Source organism: Alexandromys fortis, unplaced genomic scaffold, assembly GCF_014885135.2.
Source record: "Alexandromys fortis isolate MF-2015 unplaced genomic scaffold, M_Fortis_MF-2015_v1.1 scaffold_134, whole genome shotgun sequence".
NCBI lineage: Eukaryota > Metazoa > Chordata > Mammalia > Rodentia > Cricetidae > Alexandromys > Alexandromys fortis.
Window position 1 is genome coordinate 1250786 of NW_026068007.1, and position 24827 is coordinate 1275612.

Below are 24827 nucleotides of genomic sequence, written 5' to 3' on the forward strand. Positions count from 1 at the left end.
TTTTTTTTCTTTTTCGAGACAGGGTTTCTCTGTGGTTTTGGAGCCTGTCCTGGAACTAGCTCTTGTAAACCAGGCTGGTCTCGAACTCACAGAGATCCTCCTGCCTCTGCCTCCCAAGTGCTGGGATTAAGGGTGTGCGCCACCACTGCCCGGCTTAATTTTTAGTTTATAAAATAAGAGATGTTTTAATGGTCAAGTAAAATACGATTTCCATTAAAGGGCTATCATAAACTACCATTTAAATAGAAATTGTTTCAATAGCAATTTGTAATTCTTAAAACTATTACCAATTCAGGTTACTGTATGAATTATCATTTTTACCATTTCTAGCTGTCTATAAATCCATTCAAAGGTAAGCCCCAAATATAATCGTCTTTATAGCTCTTTGAAAGCTAAGAGTTTCTTATAATCCTAGGTACTAAAAACAGGCCAGATTTTGAGGTGCAGTCCAATCCACAAAAACAATTTTAGAACAACAGAACATATCAAAGGATAGAACACAATTATAAAGAAAATACTTAGTGTCAATCTAGCTGCTTCCTCATATGGGAAACTAGACATACATCAAGAACAAAAAATTTTGTCAGGTGTGGTGGTGCATGCTTTTAATCCAAATACTTGGGAGGCAGAGACTAGAGAATCCCTGAGTTCAAGGCCAGCCTGGCCTACAGAGTGAGTTCCAAGATAGTCAGGGCTACACAGAGAAACCCTGTTTGAAAAGCATGCACACAGGGGTGGGATGGACAAAAAAATACAGGCAAAAACCAAACGAACTCTCCAAACCAAAAATGCAAGCACAAAAACCTGCTATAATTATTCATATTTTAAAAGAAATGTTCAAAAACACAGAAAAAGTCTTTTGTTATGACTCTTTCACAAATGAGGCTCCATACGAAGAAAACCATGAAACTAAAAAAATAAATAAATAAATAAATAAAAATTGATACCTAGTCAGAAATCCCTGAATAAAACTGGGAGTCAAAGTGCTTAAATATGGCCTACTATTGCAACATAATAAACCCCACAGGAGAAGGAAACTGATAGTAAAACCTCTTCTGGAGTGGCAAGAACTCCCCGCGAACAGCCTGTGGATGGCAGCAGGCCTGCCTGAGCCGAAGCAGAGGATACAGGATGGAGGTGACGGTCCTTCTGTCCAAGCTGCTCAATTTCAGGGCCCAGTCGGAGATCTTCCTGAGTTTTACCACGGCATCCTGGCAGCACACCTCATGCTGGCGGTGATAGAAATGCCTCTCCACGGGAGAAAAGTGGAGCCAGTGCATTTCCTCAGTCTGAGGTGGAATCTGGATCTGTATTGGGAAGTTAGAAACGGAACAATTTAACCTGAAGTTTTAATTTTGCATCCAAGCTTAGTTTCCTTAGTAAAAGGTTGACACACTGACTTGGTCAATGACATCTTTCTTAGCAGACCTCCACAATATCTTGGCAATAAAACTGTAGAGATGCTGAGGATTCTTCTTGCAGTATGGTCGATAGAGAAGTCGAATCCACCAGTGTTTGACACAGTAAGGTTCAATCCCAAGAAAGACCACCAGACCAAAGAGATCTATGAAGGAAAAGGTACAGGACAGCAGGGATAATTGTTTCTGGATTTCTTCATTGCTCTTTTGCGTAAGATCACCCAAAGACCCACAAACACACACAGAACTTATATGAAGAATTCATCTTGTAGCCTCTTGAATCTGAACATTTAATTCCAGATCAGTTTACACTTCTGAGAATCTACTTTCTGCTCAAACTGCTGAGATACTTAAAATGTAACAACTACTACCACAGCTTGCACTTAAAAGCCTGGAAGTGCAAACTTCTTCAGAAGATTTGCTTAATTAAGATGCAAGCATGAAAACTTGTCAAATGAGCAAAGTGTGAAAAAAATGGGGTAATCTCATGCTATACAGAGAATATGCTCTGACCCAACTTTCCTAATGATCTACTAATTTCATTTCTAGGGAACTAGCTTAAGACAATAATGAAATACACAAAAAACTTATTTAATGAATCACCACTCTTAACCACTGAGTTATTTCTTCAGCTCTGAGTGTAATTTCTTTATGCTTTTATGTATCATTAATTGAAAAAAATACAGTAAATAGTTACTTCAAAATGAGCAAGAATTATTTTTAAAATTCCATGACTCCAAGTTAGAAGACGTCCCAACTTGGAGAGGGAAGTTGAGAACACAGTCCCATTCTATGCTCTGGAGCTACTGGCAACTGTTAGCTGCTGGGAAACGGGGCGTTTTCTTTAACAGCATAGTCTCTGGTGAGCCTCTAGTGGAAGACCACATACTCCAAAATATTTAGGCAGCACAAGCGGGTCTGGTGAGTGAACTGGGGAAGAATTCGGGGAGGCAAGTGAATATGATCAAGACACATTGCATAAGACTCTAAAGAAACTATAAAAACATAAAAATGTAAAAACCACAACTACCTATAACATCATATTAAGATGACAGACACATTAGGTTGAAATTACTTGTTAGATAGGGCCTCCTAGGTAGCAGAATTAAGTGACCCTCATAGTACATGGGAATTAGTAACAAACACTTATCTGCAAGAATCAGATTTATAGGTCAGATTACATCAGTATAGCTATTTATATTCTACTTCACTGAGGTCTTAAAACCCTCAAATTATATCTGCCCAAGACAAATTAATATTCTTACCCAAAGATGTTTTCCTCTAGTATTTACAGAGAAATATATGAGTCAGTAATGTGTCAAAACATCATCCCTTGTTAAGTTTCCTCATCCACTTTTTCTATTTCTCTAAGATAACTCTAGTCTAGAACCATAATGATTGCACTGCATGCCTCCATCAGTCCTTGGAGGCAATCATCTGATATCCTAGTATATACTTTGTTTTCTGATAAATCATTTCCCACATTACAATGAGTGATCTTCCGAAATATAAATTTATCTACAAGATGAGAGAGAGTAAAACATTGTGTCTAAATTCTTCTAACAGCTCCCAATTTTTCATGAGAATATAAAAACACTCTATTATGGTCTAAAAGGTCCATTTTGACTTTCTCTATACTTATCTATCGAGTCTCGGCATGCACATGATTTCTCCGCACTTTAGCCAGAGAATCCTTTCCTCTACTAATCACTGAACAGCATTGCAGATCTCAAACTGGCCACATCTTTCTTCAGTATCCCTTATTCTAAAATTTGATTTTTTTCTCCCTCATGCTTTCCTTTCTCAAGCTCTAAAGTTTGTTCTTTGAACTCAGGCTGACTTGATATATATATAGTGGAATGGGTACAATGTTTAGTCAATTTAAAGCAATGGGAGTGCTCACTACATATCTGTCCTCGTGTTTCTGAAGATACCACCCAAACTCAACATAATAAGATAAATGCTTTAAACTAGTAGGAGCAAACTTTAGTACACAAATACTTAACTAAATAAAGGTTTTGAAAAAAGTTAAGGCTAGCAGTATTTCCCCCAAACAAATAGCACTTCAAGTATGGGGCCTGTGTAAAGTCTGCATTACCTTCCAGTCCTCTCTGTACTGGAGTGCCGCTGATGCACCACCGATTAATCCCACTCAAACGCTGGGCCATTTCTGCAGCCTAACCAAAGAAAAATATGAAATAAAACACAGAAATCAGTCACACATTTTCTCATGAAAATCCCTACTAACAGGTGCATTTCAGTTAAGATACATCTGCTTTTATTTAATAGTTATCACACTCACTGCTGAATGTCATACTCAGCCATTACCCAACAGTAGGAGCTCCCATCAGTAGGAGCTCACTATGAGATGTAGGGGTATTTCAAGCATGTAGAGAAGAAAAAGATATCCTGAATGAATACAATCCCTTCACCAGGCCTTCCTAGAGGGGTAAGCTTCTGTATGATGAGGTATGATTTATCAATTCAGTCCAGGTTTCAGACTGATCACTGGAGACAGAATAAAGAAAAATAATACGGGACAGGGGAGATGGCTCATTCATCAAAGTATTTGCTACACAATCAAGGACCTCAGGTTGGATCCCTGGCAACAAAATAAGAAGCAATGTGCATAAGGGTTAAATCTTAGCACCAGGTAAAGGAAGGGCAGGAGGATCCTTGGGGCTAGGCCAGCCAGTTTACTTAAATCAGCAGGCTCCAGGTCTAGTGAAAGACCATCTTAAGCAATAGTGTGTTGAGTCGCAGAGAAAGGCCTGAGACATACACATACATACACAGATACATATAATATAATTCGATACCATAAGGGTCATTTTCTGAAGTCATATGATAAGTCTCCTAGTTAGCTGAAATAATTTAGAAGCCCCAAAGCATAGCTTGCTTTGAACACTGTCATATACACATTGACATTCAAGTTTCCAAGTATTCCATAGAGAAGCATCATTCAGAGAATTAACGTCAAAAGATTATGTAGTTCATAACACAGGAGTGTAGAGCAACATAAGAGTGTTCAAGCCGGGTGGTGGCACACGCCTTTAATCCCCAGCACTCGGGAGGCAGAGGCAGGCGGATCTCTGGGAGTTCGAGACCAGCCTGGTCTACAAGAGCTAGTTCTAGGACGGGCACCAAAGCTACAGATAAACCCTGTCTCGAAAAACCAAAAAAAAAAAAAAGACTGTTCAAACAGTATCAGTAGTATGGGTTAAACAACTACTGAACTATTCACATTCTTCCTTTCATCATCAGCACTCAAAAGATGCTGTAGAGATTCTTACTTTTACTGTAGGACATTCAACCATCTGAGCTTCATCAAGACAGATTCTCCACCACTCCACCGCTACGAGGGGACTGGGAATGGCCATATAGCGCTTCTGGTTCCTCAGGCGACGCCCATCCTCACTATTGCTATGTGGGATATCAACATAGTTTAGTTCTGAACGAAGGACATCATAGGTAATGATAACTATATCTTGTTCTGCCAAAAAATGAGGCTGTAAGAAGCCATCTTTCTTCACTCCTTGATATACCTGGGAAATAATCAGAACCAACAGTTATTAAAAAACACCTTGGCAAAGGTCATAAAAATATTCATTTATTCATATTCCTATTGACCTGAGCCCTTTCTAAATTTGCATTTGGCCACACATACTATAGACAGATTGTACAACTGTCTAGAGAAAGATTATGTTCTAGTGTGGGAGCCAAGTGACATAAACAATGCGAATGGACACATTACAAAGATTACGTTCTAGTGTGGGAGCCAAGTGACATAAACAATGCGAATGACACATTACAAAGATTACGTTCTAGAGTGGGAGCCAAGTGACATAAACAATGCGAATGACACATTACAAAGCAACTGTGACAGCACTGGTGGAAAAGACGAAAGCACGATTAATAAAAACTCAGAGAGAAATTGGGGTTCAACCCAAATATCTAAAAAGCAAAAGTCAGCCACTGGCTCTTACCCTGAACTCAGTCCAAAATGGCAATCCTGCCTCCAGGAACCTCAGAATGAGACTGTGTCTGAGAGCTGTCTCCTCCCGTTTTATAATCCATTCTAGGGCTGGGATTAAAGGCATGCACTGCCCAGTTTCTATGGCAACTAAATGTGGCTACTGGGATTAAAGGTGTATATTACCATTACCTAGTCTTTAAGGCTGACCACTGGGGCTGTTTAACTCTCAGATCTTCAAGCAAGCTTTACTTATTAAAATACAATTGAAATGCCACTACAAAGACCAACTGTGCAACTGACAGTGAACTCAGAGGAGCTGATGTTTCAGTTACATTTTGAAGCAATGCTTAGGGTTCTTTCAAATGGAAAAAGAGAGGAAAGAATATAGGCAGGTTATTAAATGGACTCAACATGGTGTGAGAATACAGAACAAAGAATGTAGGCAGAATGACAGACTTGGTAGGAGTGTGAGATATAGTGGGAAGGGATGGGAAAGTAGAGCAATCACTGCTCCTATTCACGAAGTACTCTTTCTGTTTCAGATGCTACACAAGGCATTGTCTCCAAACTGCACAACTGTCACGTGCTACTCCTTTCCCACACAGAGGAAACAATGACCTGCTCAACTGAAGGAGCTAAGACTTAAAATTTCATCCACACAAAACAGAGTTACTTAGTGGCAAAAGTCATGCTTTATTTACTGTAAGTTTTTATGCCCACAACAGTGGCCCACTATGGAAAATCTACACGATTCTCATGGAAGAAGAAATGTGGCCAACAGTAACACCCAATGACCATGAGTCAGTACTTGGCAAATCTCATTTACACAGCAAGCCTGTGAGAGGCCATTTTCAGAATTATGTATAGTTCCTGGAAAATGATACACACCAAAAAATAACTGCTGAATAGGTATTTTGTTGTTGTTGTTGTTCTACTAATGAAATAACTGAGGCTCCAGAAGAGAATTATGGATCTACAAGGTAACAGGTTAGAATGAGCATCTGAAACTATACTATGCTACCCTGGAACTGTATCTTCCTCTGAAATTACAAATGCCTATACCAATTCATTTTCATCTTGATAATCAAGAATTTTTAAAGTTTTTATGTCAACATATTCTCAACTTCTAAAATTCAGAAATCAGAATATAGTCTACTGTTCTGTTTCTTCTTTTCAATATTCTCCTCAAGTTGATACAGCTAGTATTAGTATCATAATAATTTTAGGAATATACAAAAAAACATGATGGTGATGTGGCTCAGTGCTAGAGTGCTTATCTAACGTGTCAAAGTATTATTGGGGGAAAAAGTATAAAAACATTAACAAAGAATTTTGGAAAATAAAAATATATAGAAAAGTAAAATCATACATAAAATTAGCTGGGTGTGGCACACATGCCTGTAATACCAGCACTTGGGAGGTAGAGGCAGGATGATCAGAGTTCAATGTCATCCTTGAAGCTAGCCTGGGCTATGTGAAACTCTGCTCCAACCCTCCCTCCAAATAAATAAAATAACAAACAGTAATAAAAACATGAAAAGAAACAAAACCACAATGAAAACTATCATGATGCTATCCCTCTTGAGCTTCACTGTCTTACCAAAACTCGAAGAGACGATGATCTGACATGCCGGTTGATTTCATCCACCCACTGGTGGCAAATGGAACTTGGAGAGATGATCAGAGTTGCCCTTGTTGACACTGGCTCCATTGCAACAAGGCAGTGGGGGCAGTAAAAAGGCTTCACCTTCAGATTCTTCTCCTCGTAATTCACACACTTTGCATGCTGCCACAGGTGGCAGTTCAGACACTGAACTCTCGGCTTCCAGCCAATCTGGTCAAATTCACCACATATGCACTCAAAGCGGTAATCAGAGGTCTCACAGGGACTCGCAGTGTTAGAATGTGCCAACTCATCAGCAGCGGGCTTTGGAGACCCCACCCGGTCTTTGTCTTCTTGGTTTTGCTTGCTCTCAGAGGCAGGTATACTCTCCGACACATCAGGATCAGGATTTGCTGAGTCACTAAGAGCTGGAGAGTGACCATGGGAATCCGGACTGATAGGCTGCCTCTTTTCCTTCTTAGTGAGCAGAACAGGTTTTCTTTTCAATTTACTACGGCTTTTCCTGGGCTTACAGTAATAATAATAAGGATCATCATCATCATCAGAAGTGTTTGATGGCAGGTATTCAGAATCTGTGTCCTTGTTCACTGATTTTCTTAACTCTTTCTGAATTTTCCTTGGACTCCCCACCACCTACGAGAAAGAACTGTTTAATTAACATGTGCCAGTAAGGCTATAACTCTGAAATCAAGGTCTAAACTTCATGCATATGCTTTACAAACAAGTTCAACATTGTCTTTATATAAGGAGACTAGTTCCTGACAAACACACTCCGATTTACTCTGTGGAAGACCTCTCTCTGTAATCCTCAGAGAAGCAAAGGCTCTACTTCATCCCTGTATAGTTTAGAGATACAGATCAGAAAAATAAAGGGCGATCACTCCTTTGTTAGTAATAGTTTATGATTTAATGTCTACTTAAATCAATCAAATAACAGAAATCTAGAGTACATACAATTCCAAGTCATCAAGTACTAAGAAAGTGAAAGTTAATCTAATATTTACCGCAATCAGTAAACAAACTCCTATCTTTGCCCTTTCTATGTGGATCTCCTGACATTAGGTTGAATGTCAGTTTTGGGCCAGGCATTGTTTTAGATGCTAGGGTATTAAAAAAAAAAATAACATAAAAAACAAAAGTATATTTGGTATCTGGTCTCAACAGCTCTCTGAATAGTAAAAAGCAAAAATATGCTACACAAGTACCTACAAAAGGCAGGTAAAGCAGATAGGATGTGACGAACAGGAAGGAGATAGGAACAGTTCCCTGAAGAAGGTGTCAGAACTAAGGGCAAACAGAAGAGCCAGATATTAATAGAGAAACAGTGGCACTGATCGAACATCCCCCTTGTGGTGGCAGCAGGATCACAAAAGCACAGTTCCCTGCAATCTTCTGTGTTGCTTGGGTACAAGGTGGACACTCCCTAGTCCAAGAGAGGAAGCGGCTGTGTGTTTGTGTGTGTGTCCGCATGTGTGGCCAACAAAAGGATTTCATAATTTGATTTGTTGTCAGTAGTCTTTCCTTGATAATGTTTACATGTATTGTGACTATTTTTCTAAAAGCAAATTGAAATATTGGCCCAATGAAAACAATTTTATACCAAAATATACAAAGTTTTATAGGATGATGGCATAGGGAACAGGATAACTTTATATAAAAAGACTTGAAACATAAATAAATAGGTATATATAAATCTGAGGCATTAACATTTCTAAGTTTGGGAGCAAAGTTTGTAACTGCAGGCAGCATTTAATAATAGACAGGTTATCTTAAACTGTAAGGCATATGAAATTAATTGTGGCGTTCATCCCATTGAGTATTTCTAATGAGTCCACCACATTTCTCTGGGTTCCATGGTAACTAAAATAGTTATTACTTTTGTGACATTTACATTCAGAAAATAGAAAACTAAGTCACTGTCATAATGTTTCTCCTCACTTACTTTGATTTTTGCCTGCAAATTTTGAAAGCTTTAATGTCAAGGTAGGATCTATCCATCTATTCTATATGGTAAGAGGGTGGTTTTTGGTCATTTGGTGGGCTATAGATATTTGTCATTGTTTAGGGAGGTTGGTTACAAGTTCTTATTGGTCATGGTAAAAAAAAAACTAAAAATGGAGATTAGATTCAGGGATCTATTTCTGAAAGAAAAAGGGGGAAATAGTATAGAAATAATGGGATATAAAGTGGATTGTTGAGTCTACTTTTAAGCAACCACTAGTCTCAAGTATATTACACTGGTATAGACTTTTGTATATTGATACAAATTTAAAGTTATTTTTGTTTTACTGTATATTTCTATTCTTGCTTAAGGTACTGTTTCTATGCAGATTATTTAAAAATGTAATGCAAAGTTTTAGTCTTTGAAAGCTATTTAGGAAGATAAAGAAATGCAGGTTAATAGTCATCTATAGCTATCAAACTTATAGTCTGTTAGATATGCTTTCAAAGTCATATAGAGATATATTCTAGATAGATAAGTGATCTTCAAACATTTCAAAAACATACCTACAGAATATGGCATTTAAAATGTTTTAATAACATAAGGCTTTTTATGACAGTGAGATACGTCTATTCCTGGCAGTACCAATTTACTTCAAAAAAAAAAAAAAAAGACAATGGGCATCAAAGAACCTCCATATGGAGTTTGCTTTCTTCATCGCATAAGCTAGTCATTTGGGCAAGAAACTGCCTTTGTCTCAACTGCTGACAGTATGCTGTTCAAACTGGACAAACAGGACACAAAAGAAAGCAACTGTCAAACTTTGCCAAGACAAGATAGTACAGGCCTTATAATTCCTGTTTCACAGAAAAGTCTGTCAGGTATTTTAGGCCCATAGGCCTAAAATTACAAAGAAACCCTGGGGTGGCTGTCCAGGCAACCAGATGTCTATTGTTTCTTAGTTTTGGAAATTGTCTACTCTGTACTTCCTGTTTACTCAGGTAATATTTTATTCTTCTTGGGTCCTGATGGAGAATAAGATATTTATAGGTTTACAGTTCTCCTTGTTACCAAGTTAGGAAAATAAATATAAGAGATGTAATTTTATATGGTTGAAAGGCAATAGTTTGAATAGTTTACCTAAGATGGTGCGGGAGAATTGTCTGTATTCTGTCAATCATGTTTTAAATAAACGCTGATTGGCCAGGCAGGAAGTATAGGTGGGAAAACAAGGCAGGAAGAAGAAATTATGCAATGAGAGCAGGAGAATTCTGGGAAGGAGGAAGTTGATTCCTCCCACTCCTGCCCAGACCACCGAAGCAGCAGGATGTGATATGCCCTACTGAAAAAGGTACTGAGCCACATGGCTAACATAGATCAGAATAATGGGTTAATATAAGCAACAAAAGCTAATAAGTAGCCTGACCTAATGGGCCAATCAGCTTTATAACTTTTAGAGATCTCTGTGTGATTTTCTTTGGGGCTTGCTGGCTGTGGGGTACTGGGAGGGACAGAAACCCCAACAAGCAGGCCCCTCATGTTACACTAAGAAAATGATTTAAGGCCTAAAAAGACAGTATTAAGATGGCAATACAAGTTATAATATGATAGAAAATGATTTAAGTATAAAACTTTGGACTCATCAAGACAGGATAGACAATGGAATAGTTTCTCTAAATTTGTCAAATACAAATGGACTGGACATTGTAAATGTAATTCTTACCGGATAATTGGTCTTACTGTATATAGTTTTACTGTTAAAAACTTTTTAAGACAAAAAGGCAGAAATGTTGTGGAATTGTCCTTTAAACTGTGTAAAGATGTGTTATTTTGACTGACAGAATAAAAGCTAAACACCAATAGCTAGGCAGGACTTCTGAACAGAGAGAGCTCTGGGAAGAAGAAAGGAGGAGTTGTCAGCTAGATGCAGAGAAAAAGACATACAGGAGAAGAGATAAAAGTCATGAATCATGTGGCAACACATAGATGAATAGAAATGGGCTAATTTAAGATATAAGAGCTAGTGGGATAAGCCTAAACTATAGGCCAAGCTTTCATAGTTAAGTAAGTCTCTGTGTGGCTTTTTATGAGCTGGCAGCCCAAAGTAAAATACTTTACAAGTATATGTACTTAATAAATGCTGTTACCTGCTTTTTTGTTTTATCATATATATCTTCTTCTTTGTAATTCTTCCCCAGAGTAAAAGTCCCAGAGAAACCATGACCTTTGATCTGTTTCACAAGACCTTCAAAGATTAAACATTTCAGCATCCTCTTCAGAAGACTCCGGTTCCGCTGAACATCATATCTGTATATGGAGCTGACATACTTATAGATAGAAAGAATAGAGACTCCTTTTTTCCCATTCATTTCTTTCACAGCTGTTAGGATCATCACACGTGTAGCTAAATGTTCAAGTGGACAGAAAAAAAGGATATGCTAATTACTCAAAGTAACTAAAATGAAATTTAATCTTAATTCGCATTAAAAACTAGGTTAAGAAAATAAACAAAAGACTTAGGGCAGTGTAGTACCATTCCAAAGAATATGTAATAAAATTTTACCTTGAATTAAAAAAAAATTACTGTAATAGAAATAGCAAAGACTTATTCAGGCTAATTTGCTAGTTGATAAAACAACAATCATTCAAATAAAAATAAAATCTCTTGAATGTCCTAGTATATGCTATGCTACCATTGCTGAATAAAATTTGTTAATAGAAATTGTAGTAGCTACACTTGAAAATATACAAAACTGAAGTATAATAATAGACTGAACTAGTAGTACTGGGACCAACTCTATTTTTGTTAATGTAACTTGTAACCATGCTCTTATGTTAAATACAAATAACTGGGGGGAAAAAAACCTAGCCATGATGATTACAACCTTTCTGAGGACAGAATAAGAAGATACTTGAAGAGACCATACTTACGGGGGCAGTGAACTTTTTCTTTTGGTTCACATTCTGTATCCTGGATTTCTCTGCTTTTTACTTTTCCTCTGGGACAGTGAGATGGGATGAAATAATTCACCACTTTTCCCTGAAACACATGACATTTGATAGCTGAAATATTTTGTGTTCAATATTCTAAATTATCATTTACAGTTATTCTATTAAAGACATGGAAAATAGTCATATAACTATAAAAGAAAGAGATGATTAAATGTCATTCATTATGTAAACAATTTTACTTTGGAGCTTGCACCTAACCATCATTTTCTTCTTTGTGTACACTATTCAAAAGTACACCAATGTAGGGAATTTCTGAAGTAACTTAAAAACACATTTTAAAATAGAACTGACACATTAAATTTATAATAATGAAACATAAATTTGGAAATATGTAATGAGCTTAACATCTCAGAAAGAAGTTATTAATAATTCCAGTTATATACAGTGTCTTTTAAAAAATACTTATATGTGTCTTAATGATATTTAGCTTGCATATATGTCTGCACATCACATGCCTGCAGTACGCACAGAGGCCAGAAGAGGGGGGGCATCACCTGGAGCTAGAATTACAGATGGTTAGTTAGCTGCTCAGTTGGTGGGTGCTGGAAATCCAACCTGAGTCCTCTAGAAGAGTGGCCAGAGATTAGAGCTCCTAAATGCTAAATACCCGCATCATATATATGTAAATATCTACTTATATAAATTTATAAAAATGTATTCATATATATAAATTTTTCTTTTCTATATACTATTGAAATCCCTAAGGTTTATTTTGTATACATGGACTTTCCAACAGATTCTATACATATAAAGACAGTGGGTCTGTGGTTCCCGAAGGTTCTTAATTAGTGTGATCTTGGATTAGTGGGTTAAAGTCAACAGTGCTTAATGTGCTGGCTTCAGGTTTCACTACTGGGAGATACAAGAAGTTAATTTTTGCAAACTCTAATTTATATATTTATTTATACAAAATCTATTCTATCTAACAATCTATTACTACTAAGCTATCAGTCAAACAGTAAATTCTACTTACCAGAATCTGAAATTTGTAATTACAGACAGTTCTTAAAAATATTCACTGGTAATATGGACCATATAGTGGTGACAAGATATTTGAAGCACCAGTAGGAAGAACTGTAAAAAAGTTCTCTGCTAACTAGTTGATAACTTACTACATACCCTATTTACTAATTGGTTTACATCACTCAAGAAAAACCTAGGTAACCAGCGTTCCATTCTTTGCAGTTACTTGAAGGTAATCAAACATGAACACAAGCCATTGTTACACAAAGGACAGAAGAGGTTGACTTGAGGCCACGCAAACAGTCAATGTTCGCTGTAAGGTCCCCTAGGTTCCCACTTCTAGAGCACAGCAATATTTCTCTGTACCTCGGGAAGAGTGAGACCGTCTTGTTTGACATCCTGCCGAGTATGTGTCAGAATCAGAGCCAGAACCTCCACTGTCTTTCCGAGACCCATCTCATCTGCTAAGATTCCACCAAGCAACTGTGGTCCAGCATGTGGGAAATCACGAATGATGCTAAGGGAAAATACAATCCGGGAAATTAAATAAAAGTTACGCTGTCCTTTATTAGTATTCCCAAAGAGAATAGAAGAAATCCATAAAACTTTAAGTTTATCGAAAATTCATTTAGGAGAAAACAATTCAAATTCACAAATCATAGAAACAGGAAGGAAACAGAAATAATCAGACAACTAAGCCTGTAGAAACAAGAATGGTGCCAGTACATACATCATCAACAGTTTATTTCTTCTGTAATTAAAGAGAAAGGTTATACTGGCTGGCAACATGGCTCAGCAGGCACGACAAACACGAAAGGAGAGAACAGACTCCTGTAAACTGTCCTCTTCTTCCCTGGCCACGGAATAAATAAATGTATGTAACTTTATAACATTTTAGAAGGAAGCAATTTTCCCTTTATGGTTTTTATGAACCTGTGATTAAAAAATATAAAAGATAATAAATATTGACTTATTAATTCTGATTAAAGATTCGTATATTTCTTTAATCTACAAGTTGATAAATTTAATGAAAATTTTAAAAGTTGGCCTTTTGTAAACAAAATAACATAATACCTGAGATATAAATCTCTCCTTTATTCTTTCCCTCACTGAGATAGGGTTTCGCTATATATCCCTGACTGCCCTGGAACTCTTTATGTAAACCAAGCTGGCCTCCAACTCAAAAATTTGCCTGCCCATGCTTCCCCAGGTGCTGGGATTAAAGTACATGCTTCACCATATCCAGCCGTCTCTGTCATTCTCGATAACTCAGCAGCTGCTATCATGATAAATTCATTCACTGAAAAATGACAAGTGCTTTTATTTCTCAATCTATCCTTGGTATAATACAGTAATTTAGTATTCCTCAAGACTATGAACATGTGTCAAAAATTTCACGGATTTTACTGTATATATTTTAAAAATCAAGCATGTAAGATTTTGCCTTACCAGCCCGTATATGGATTATAGTAGAGCTTCAAACCATCAGGTGTAACAATTTCTCGCCATAGGAAGTGCAGGGAGTTATCTAAAGAAAAGAAAAACCATGTAAGAGTTTTTGTTTGGTTTATTTCCCTGACACATATTGATACTAAAATAAAACAGGATGGTGTGGGATGCTGACTCAGGAGACAAATGTTCTTGAGAAAGTTGCCTCTCAGTTAGCAGGTGGGTAAAAGGCCATGGTTCTCTCCATTTAAAATACCCTTCTAATACTATTTGCCAGCTTCCTTGCTTTGGAACAAATCCATGTAAGCAAGTTATAACACAGAGGAGTGAAGCACAACACTCTGCTGAGGGTCAGCAGGAAAACTAACGCTCAGCACCAACTCCACCTGACATGGTTACCTTTAACAAAGCACCTATGAAGTGGCAACTTCTTTCTTACTGCAAGCCAATTTTTTAAATACAATATATTAAGATTCCCCTCCCCAAACTCCCAGCTCCTTCCCACCCACAACTGGGGAAAGATTCTGGGCTGGGGAGCCTGACTAGTAGAGCATTCACACCTTAATCTCAGGGTCATGGTAGTTTATACAAGTAGAATTTGCTGCAAGAGGTGGAGGCAGGAGGATCACAGGCAAATTTAACTCAAAAGACCCAAGCTACTTGGCTCCACCATTTATCTTAATTGCAAATGACATGTCATATGGACCAGAGGAAGAAGAAAGCTTAAACTGTAATATTTAAGTATTACATTTATCTCAAACTTCTCTAGTCTTTCTCTTTAATCTTTCCAAGCACTGGGAAGTCAGGTATGCCTCACCATAGCTGGCAAAAATTCTTATAATAATTAAAAAAAATTCTAGATGTATTTGACAGCATTCCTCTAATTCTGAAACAAGGTATTTTCTTGTAAATATTTTCCCTGTATTCTCTCCTCAGGTCCATAGCAATCAGGCTAGCCATTCTTGCACTCAAACCTTTCAATCTGTGATTCTCTCAACTCTGGAGATGATTTTCGCAGATACTCTGTCACTGTGGTGGAGGGCTTACAAAAACTGGTTGTTGACTCCAAAGATAATACTTTTGCTAAAATGCATCAAATTTATCCTTTAAGTTCAAAGCATTTTGTTGTGTATAAATTATACCTTTCTGAAATTATGTATCCAACGAATATTATTACAGAGAAATAAAAAGTACGAGTTTCGTGGGACTTTATAGAACTAACAATTTCCCAAGAAATAACTGGGAGGACAAGACTGCACGAGAGATGGGCAGTGAAACAGACAGACATGGAAGTCGAGGAAGAGCACCCAACTCAAGAGCTAGACGTTCATTTTAGAGCAAGGGGAGAGAATGCCAAAGGATATGAGTGAATGAGAATGTGGGAGATAGGAAAATAGAGACAAGGTAAAGAATTTTTGAAAAAGGCAAATCTACTGATATTTAAAAGAATCAGGAGTAAGAAATAATATTGTCTATTAATTGATACTGTCCAAAATGAAAACTTAAAAAGAATTATGTTGTTGGGGGAAATAAGTAATATCATCTGCCACTAACTAAAGGAAATCTACACAGGGAGAATCAAAACTAGTTAATAATTCGTTTTATAGAATTGTGTAAAAAAATCTCAAAATTTGTCTACTCATTTAAAAATAGTGCTGGGCCTGATGCTGTTCATTTTAAGCACAGTGTTCAGTAGGCAGAAAAATAAATTCGCATTACAGTTTAAGGTCAACCTGATTTAAACAGTGAGTTCCAAGACAGCCAGGGTGCTAAACAAAGGCACTGTCTCAAAGCAAACAAACAAAAAATATTACTACAGCACATCCCTCCAATAAATTTCTTGGTTTTATTTATTTTGTAGGGCAATCAAAAAATACAAATTAGGAAAATTCATCATGTTCGTAAATCTACTCTGTTGCTAACATTTACTGTCCAGTTAGGAAGTTTATTACACGTACTTAATCAAGTTCTAAAAGCAATCTTTTGTTGACAAGTCATGATTTTTTTCCAATAGCATGGCTCACAGCCCAGAATGGCTAGACTAAAATTTACACTGTGGCCTGGGATGACTTGAATTCCTCATCTTCCTGCTCCTACCTCCCCAAATAAGATTATAAGTAGGAACCATGATTTAAACTTCTTACTTTTAATGCATTCCTACCCTAGCACATGACCCACTCTGAACCATCTTCAGCACTGTGCCTCCGATCAGTGAGCCCTTCTTTAAGCATCTTATACTTGCCACCGGCAGGACCGCTTCTGAAATGCTCTTGTCGTAGCATCCAGTTCACTGCCTCTCTCTGGTACGGCCTCAGGACTGGGATTAACGCAGGATGCTGGACATCCACTTGGACTGACTGTGTTTCTTGCTGGTGTGTTTGCTTCACAAAGTGATAGAGCTCATCAATGTCCTGGCCCTCTGGCTCACTCTCTGAATCTTCCTCATCTTCTTCCAGCACATCTGTATATCCAACAAAGGTACTCATAACAGGATCTGCATTGTAAGCCACAGCATTTTTTTTTCCTATTTAAACCCTTGCCCTCCTACTCTGTGTTTTAGACAATATTTCACAATACAATACTTTCTGGATTGGCCTCATCCAAAATACTCAATCTTCTGAGGACTGGGAATGTAGGTGCAGGTACTATAAGGCCTTTTAACTGCTGGTCCTTATAGGAGGACCCAAGCACCCATTCATCTCCACCGTCCTGCTCTGTGTGTTCTTTGACTGGAAATCCCTTCTCCCCAAAGTATCTACCTATGCATTCTTTAAAAGAGTTCAAATGCTGCATGGTATCAATGTTCTCCTCACTGTCCATCTGCTATTTTATACTTTGGCTATAACTATGTGTTATAATCTACCTGCTTTTCAATTTTTATGTACTTGTCACAGTCCCTCAGAGAAACGGACATGTTCTATTCTCGTATTTAGTAACTGTGAAGAACTGAATATGTATTTCATCTATGATTTATAAATTAACTTATTTCACTTTTACATCTTAACATAAAAATCCTATTTTTTATGTTTATTGAAACAAGTTCTCATTAATTTTTCAGGCTAAGAAGAAAAAGTGAGCTGCTGGTAGAAGCAGAAGCTAGTGAAGACGCACGCTGAAATCACTAATCTGTGTCAAGCTGTCACATTTCACTGGAGGAACACAACTGCCCTGTATAAGACTCGCACCGTAACTTAAACAAGTAAAAACCCTAAACACACTTGCATTATTCTTTCAATGTGAAGAAATGAACCATTTTTATTTCCAAACTGTTCTCAAAGAGGACATGGTAAAACTACACCGTTTTACAGAACATACCTAATATGCTCAGTTACAAAGAGTTTACTGAAGAATCTACAAATTCTTTTCAATACAAAATATCCTATAGGATTTTCATAACCAGTGTTTAATTATGCATTTATTTCATATCAGCACCACAAAATAATTAATGTAATTAAGTATTGATATCTAAGCTTGAAGTTTTCTTCCAGAGTACTGAAAGTTCAGGCATGTTCCACAATAGCTGTCTAAAATTTTTATAACTTTAAAAAAAAAACCCTTAATGTTTTTGATGGCATTTCTAATTCTAAAACAAGATATTTTATTCCCTGTAACTGTCTAACTTCTAAAATAACTTACTACTAATGAAGTTTTGAAAGAATGAGCTATGGCATCAATTTACCCACCATGTTCAAAAACAGATTTCCAAAACATTCTAACATGAAATGTTCTATAGGGCTGAGGCTATAGCTCAGAAGTACAGTACTTGCCTAGCATGTGTGCAGTTCTGGGGCACATAAGGGGAAAAAGAAAACAAAGGAAAGGAATAGGGGGACAGAATGCTCTACAAATTGCACCAAAATACCAGACATACTAAGTTCTCCAGCGTAACTTGGAAAATCCACCCTGAGTCTCCAGCAGCAGAGCAGAATGCACTGCAGTCAGTCCCATGTCTACCAGTGCTGAGCCAGCAGTGCTTTCTGTGTCTCTCTACCACTGAGTTATATTCTCTGATATTCGCAGGCCTTTAGTTTAGTTAGTTAGGTTAGTGGCAGTTCTAACCAAGGATTCCACAAACCTACCGATAAACAACAAAGTCATCTGCTCTTTATAAAAACCTGGCTCTTGAGATTTTCTATCATACTGCAAAGGTAAGGTAGATTAAAAGGCAGTAACAATCTCTGGCTATTACAGAATTTTGCAGAAAAGGAAGGAAGGAATCAAACCAGTTCAGATGTATTCTGATTGCCTTTTGACTTTGTATATTGATTTTACAAAACATTTCTTGAACTCTGGGCCTAATGCTAGGCAAATATAGTGAAAGAACAAATCTTATCAGTGAGGGCAATTCAGATACGATTTTGTCATAGATACTATATGGAGATCATTTAAGTTTCTTCATTTTTTATTATTCATTCTCAAGTTATTATACACATAAGTTGAGGAAAAACTGACAACCCCAAAATGCAATTGTAAAGTTTACTTTAATAATTACCTGGAATAACAAAATTATATAACTTTTCCATCACTCTCTTCATGAGCTGATTGAACTTTTTCATTCTTGAACTTGCATCACTCATAAAGTCTAGTCTTGTTAGGCCCGCTTCCAAGATATAAATTCCAACCTAAAAAGAAGTAAAGTCTTACTAGCAATATACCATTCTTTATAAGAACACAAGGAAACCTTTTCCACACTCACTATTTCTAAAGGAAAAGGTTGTTGTCTTTTTTTTTTTCAATGTATATGGGTGTTTTATCTGTTTATGCATGGTGTGTGCAGTGCCCGTGGAGGCCAAGAGAGGACAGTGAGTCCCTGGGGACAGGAGTTACAGATGACTACTAGTTGGCATGTGGGTACTGGGAACCGAACCTGGGTACTCTGCAAGAGCAATTAGAGCTCTTAACCACTGAACCATTTCTCTAGTCCCTATATTCAGTATTTCTTACAGGCTTTAACAATGTCTGCCCTATAGGCATGAGATACATTTTTAATTTCATAAATTCATTCTGTAAATGCCTATGATGCATAAATGAAACAAAGACTTCCTTAATTGGGACCAAATACAGGAAAATGTTACAAAAACCTCAACTCTACCCACCAAGTCACTAGTGTCTAAACCCAGTGAGCATCTGAATAAGCAGTGAAGCTTGTTGCAATGAAGCATCTCCCAGAAAACTAAACACACACGCTCACTCTTTTGTGATTAAGTTTCGGAATCCTTAGCACTGGATCAAATATCAAATAAAAGGTGGAAGAAAACAGACCTTGACTAATGTAAGTAAAACAATGCAGCTATTGAATCATAAGAGTTGAAATATCCAAAACTGAGTAGACAATGATATTTAGGAATAAGAGAAATTTAGGAAAAATAACTTTTGTTTATACTCAAACATTCTCGTTTTTAAAACAGTAAGTCCACATGAGGCAGCTGACACAGTTTAAAGTGTCTAACAGACAATTCATTTTCTTATTTCTCCAGTTCCCCTGGCACCAGACTCCCTAATGACTGAAATCCTTCATCTCTACTGCTGAAATAGAAGAATCCAGTAACATTACAGAGTGACAAGTGAGTTACATTTCAGACCTGTGGGCACTTGCCTTTTGTTCACCTGGTTTACTGTGGTAGTGACAGATATTTGCATTTTTATAAAAATCAAGGTCAGGGAAAATGGAAGAGATTAAGATTTGCTTTCAAGGGTAGAATACATATACACAAGCCATGAACTCTTACATCCCAGCTATCACTCAGCAAAATACTGGTCCTTAAAATCAGTAGACAGGGAACTGCATGGTTATGAGTTTCACGTCCACAGTTAACTGCTGCACGATGCTTCCAAATGTTCTTTATTCTTCAAATTGTTTTGAAATAAGTCTATGGCCATTCCATCCTGAAGACACCAGAACTCTCCAGAAAAAAATAATTAGACCTACTGATACAATTGCTTTTAATTTGAGAAATGTGTAAAAAAAAAATTCAGAGACACAAAGATGAACCAACATCTCAGAATTTTTCCTTCAGCCTTTAGCATACAGCATATAATCCCTTTTGAAAATATACCTACGGCATTATCTCACGTGCCTCTAGAAAAATTTATCATGAAAGAATGGGTATTATTTAGAGTTCATATAGAAAAAGGCTGATATTAGAACATTTGAATGATCTGTAATATTTACACAACTTACTGGATGCACATCTTGAAATGAATTATAAATTTACTGATAATGTTAGGTACTAGGCACTTTAATTAGGCAGTGAAGATAAAGACTTCACAGTTTAGAAATTATGAAAGATCTGAAATTTAAGTGCAGTTCAAGCAGTCGAAAGAAGAAAAGAAAACTAACAAATACCAAAACAAAAACCAAAATAGGTATTAGATATTCTGGGTCAGGGCTTGTAACACCACCATGCTGGGGGCTTAAGGAAAGTTCTCCCTGCATGAGATTTTCTGAACAGACTACCAGAGAATGACATATAGTTAGTAGAGAAGGGGAAGAAACTAATCTAGGCAGAGGGGACACAGACAGAAAGAATCTGTTTGGGAAACAAATTAATTTGGAATTTCTGGAGCAAGATAAGAAAGCACACTGATAAAGGGTAGGATTTAATGACACATGACAAGCAGGAAGTTGTATGTTAGAGAAGGAAGGCCATACTCAAGTTCTACAATTAGGAAATTAATTTATAACATACCATTTTCTGGAACAAAGTAGACAAGGATTTGAAAATACAAGGTATTAGAATGCAAGATGGTGAGGACCAAAGCAAGTAAGTGAGCAGAGGCAAGAAGGAAAACTCAGGGCAATCTCCTCAGGAAAATGTCATCTAGGCTATAAATGATGGACAGGAAGATAGTTACGTTCATTTAAAGCCCTAAAGTATTCCTTGAAAGAATAATGAGACACTTGTTGCTAGATTTTGAGACTTTCTAAGCTAACTTTAATGTGGAACCTTACAATACAGCACAGTAAGGGAGTACCTTAATCGTATGACTTCCTTCTGGTCTCTGATAAAGTTTTATTCCTCTTTTCTTCTGCAGCCAGGCCAAATCCTGTAACATGTCACTACTGAAGGACGATTCCACTCGAAGACCCTTGCTGCAAACATCAGCCGATTCTTTGCAGACACTTTCTTGCTTCTCTGCATCTTTACATTCTGAATGGACATAGATCAGGAACTGATTGCTTGACTCTGAACTCATCAATGCAAAACTCCTTTCAGAAAAATGTTCAACTAAACTCTCTTCAGGGAGAAGCTGAAGAGCAAAATCTCCCAGAAATGCTTTCCAAGAATGATCGACATGATAGGGAGAAATTATAACATTCAACTTCACAGACAAAGGGATCTCTTTTTCAGTGGATTCTAAGGTGCTCACAGCCTCTGAACGCCTCTTCTTATCCCTGTGAACTACATCTTCAGGAGGGTCATCATCTATGAGGATGCAATCAGAGGAAGAGTCTGCACCGGAGCAGGGCTGCTCAATGGTCAAGGTGAGAGGTTCATTCCTCAGGTCTTCATGCATGTTCCAGTGCAGCTGCTGCTGCCTTTCCTCATCGACCTTCACTGGGGGAGCGCGTTTCCTTCGGCTGCTCATCCTCACACTTTCTTGGTTATTTAATATGAATTCTAAATGACAAATAAACAGAGGACATGAGGCAGAACAGAAAGAATGGAAAACTGTGGCAAGCCAGGAAAAGAACACTCCATGCACCAGAGTCTGGGCAAGGCCTCCCGCCTGTTGCAAATACAAACTCCAGCACAATTACCAACATACATTCACTGTGAAGGTTACCAATATAGAGGTAATGTGTCTTTAATGAAGAAATATTTTCAAACAAAAACATTAACATGCTTACAACCCAAACGGGTATGACCTTGAGTAGGGCCTCTCTTGGATTATTTTCTAGGACTCTCACAAACAAGACTATGACTTCCATTCACAGTGAAGGTGTCATTTCCTGAATTCTAACTCAGTTCTTTCTCTCAACAATAACCCTGTGATTCCAAGTACATTCCTTAGCAGCCCTTATACATAACATGAAACCTGTTATATGACCGAAATTTTCAGAAAGATATATAGAAAACAAGGGGTAAATTTCTAAAAAGCCTTAAGCCAAATAATTTGGCTATAAAAGCTCTCCAGAGACTTCCGTTTTAGAACTGATCCCTGGCTGGTAGTACTGCTTTGGGAGGTTCTGCAAACTTTAGATGGGGCCTAGGCATAGGGAGTGTGACGCTGGTTACTGAGACTGGAGGACCAGCCTTGTTTCCTGTCTGTAACACCCGATTTAGTGTTACACCCTCGGTACAGTTCGCGCGCCACTGTACCGAACGCAAGTCGAGTAAGGGCCTGGAGATTGAACAGAAGACACAAAGAGACCAGGGTCATTCGAAAGGAGACCAGCCAAAGGCCGGTTTATTCAGACTTGGGGAAGTCCTTATCTACCTAACTGCAGTACAAGGACCCCTGCCCAGGCAGGTGGGAAATTACCATATCAGCAATGGAGCTGCAGCTAATCACCAGACGGGGCAGGGGAAATACAGGAACCAACAGAATGCTTATTCAGATTGACTAGAAACTATATGCGCCCCAGGAAAAAGGGCTGAATGCTTAGTCCTCGAGATGCACCCCAGGAATAAGGGCAGACCAGGGCCCTACACCTGTCCTGTCTGTTTTCTTACCTATCAAGATGTGAGCAAGCCACCTTACTACCCTGTGGTCACCAGGACGAACTCACCCTCACTGTGTCTCCCATCTTCACGAACTGTTCCCTCAACTCCCTGTAGCTTTTTTCTTCTCTGGTATTTGGTCACCTCAAGGAGAAAACTAATATGTAAGGAACACATTAACCATGATCTCACGTATCCATTAGGTTTCACTCATCTTTACTGGAAAAATTTCATTGAGACAATCAACTAACTGTACAAAAGAAAACAAATGATAAGACTACATTTGATGGGCGAAAACTAAGAAGACAACCCCCTCACACAGCCGGAAATAAAAGCTTGTTTCAAGTGTGAGTTGTATTTAAACGCACACCACTGCTGAATAAGTCCAGTGTGCTTTACAATCCTAAAGCAAGCATCAAACCTCGAAAGACCCCTATATAGTTTAAAATCCCTTCGAAACATCCTCTTTTTCAAAGAGAAACAACAGCAACACACAATGGTGTTTTGGATTAACAGATAAGAAAAATAAGAGAGGCTCCTTAGACAAAGAACGAGGTGGTGACAGCAATCATGGGACGTGAGCCAACCCAAGCGCAAAGAAGACAAAGACAAACGTGTAGTAGAGAAAGTTACAAAGACTGCTCAAGATAAATTCAAGCCATCTGGAGTTAAAAGGCACCGAGTAGAAATGGCCAGTGGTGAACAATGCTGCATACACCTCAGACAGGGTACCTCTTGACCATGAATCCACACCTCCTCATGAACCAGCGCTACTTCAGAGTCGAAATGCACAGCGTGCACAGGTGCCAGGGTGGTTTGGAAAGCGAATGCAATTAGTTTGTCGCCGAGGGCAAGTGAGCACTGGGAGCCTAACTTGCACGTCTCTGCACCTCTTTCGGGCACCTGCAGCCCCACGCACCATCAGCCCCTCGGGCACGTCCAAAGCACAGCACGGTCCCCCTCGGTCACCCTCCTGAAAGGAGCCCGCTGCCAGCACCGGCGGCTCAAGCTCCCGGAGGGACGGCTCGCAACAGGGCCTCGGGCAGGCGGGCGTGGGCAGTAAGCCCCCGTCCCACGCGAGACGGGCACGGCCCACGCTCGGGCTGGAGCCCAGTCCGGAGAACTCGCAAGGCCGCTAGCCTCCGATCCTGGAGCACCGCAGGAGCTCTGGGCATTTCCCGGTGACCCAGAGCCAACCTCCCTCCGCGACCTCTAACCTCTGACCCTACAGCCACCCTGGCCTACCTCAGCCGGTACCTAAGCGCCAGCCCCCAGGCCTGGCCTTCCTCAAACACTGCAGACCCCAGGTCGACATCCGCCACACACACACCTGCTGGAGCCGCGCACGCGCGCCGAGCGCTGGGTGGAGCCGGGCGCCCAGGCCGGAAACCGCGGAGCCGGCTCAGGAGAAGCGTCGGGCCCAAACAAACGCGCCAGACCGGACGCGAAACCACGGGACGCCCCGCCCCTTTCTCCCACGCTGGCTTCAAAGGGCGCTACTGCGCAAGTCCCGTCCCTGAAGCCCCTGTGGGAAGACCTTTGAAGTCTCGCGATGTTTGTTCCCATCTCTTTCCCTGGCCTACCGTGCTATTAGTAAACGCAGAATGGGCGGGGACCCAAGTAGGGGGCGGGGCTCCAACCCCAGAGCGGCCCCGATGAGTTGTGGGGTTAATAAAAAAACAGAAAACATACGTAAAACTAAATTCACGATGTCGGACAGTTACAATACTCAAACAATCTACACAATAGGGATAAAACTACTAAGCCAAAAGAATTT

The 24827-nt window shown here is 38.7% G+C and overlaps 1 protein-coding gene across 1 annotated transcript in view; it reads right to left on the minus strand.

The window, feature by feature from the left end:
* The window catches only part of Shprh (SNF2 histone linker PHD RING helicase), a 68155-nt gene extending 43726 nt beyond the window's left edge, over window positions 1-24429 (minus strand). The window contains exons 1-13 of the mRNA XM_050161657.1: window positions 24296-24429; window positions 21360-22006; window positions 18877-19006; window positions 16627-16845; window positions 14385-14463; window positions 13302-13452; window positions 11892-12000; window positions 11108-11364; window positions 6995-7651; window positions 4712-4963; window positions 3517-3595; window positions 1401-1564; window positions 1003-1307 (exon numbers count right to left, since the gene is read on the minus strand). Coding sequence (XP_050017614.1) covers window positions 1003-1307; window positions 1401-1564; window positions 3517-3595; window positions 4712-4963; window positions 6995-7651; window positions 11108-11364; window positions 11892-12000; window positions 13302-13452; window positions 14385-14463; window positions 16627-16845; window positions 18877-19006; window positions 21360-21974 — 3017 coding nt within the window. The 5' untranslated portion in view covers window positions 21975-22006; window positions 24296-24429. The remainder of the gene's footprint in view (window positions 1-1002; window positions 1308-1400; window positions 1565-3516; window positions 3596-4711; window positions 4964-6994; window positions 7652-11107; window positions 11365-11891; window positions 12001-13301; window positions 13453-14384; window positions 14464-16626; window positions 16846-18876; window positions 19007-21359; window positions 22007-24295) is intronic.
* Window positions 24430-24827: the final 398 nt, after the last annotated feature.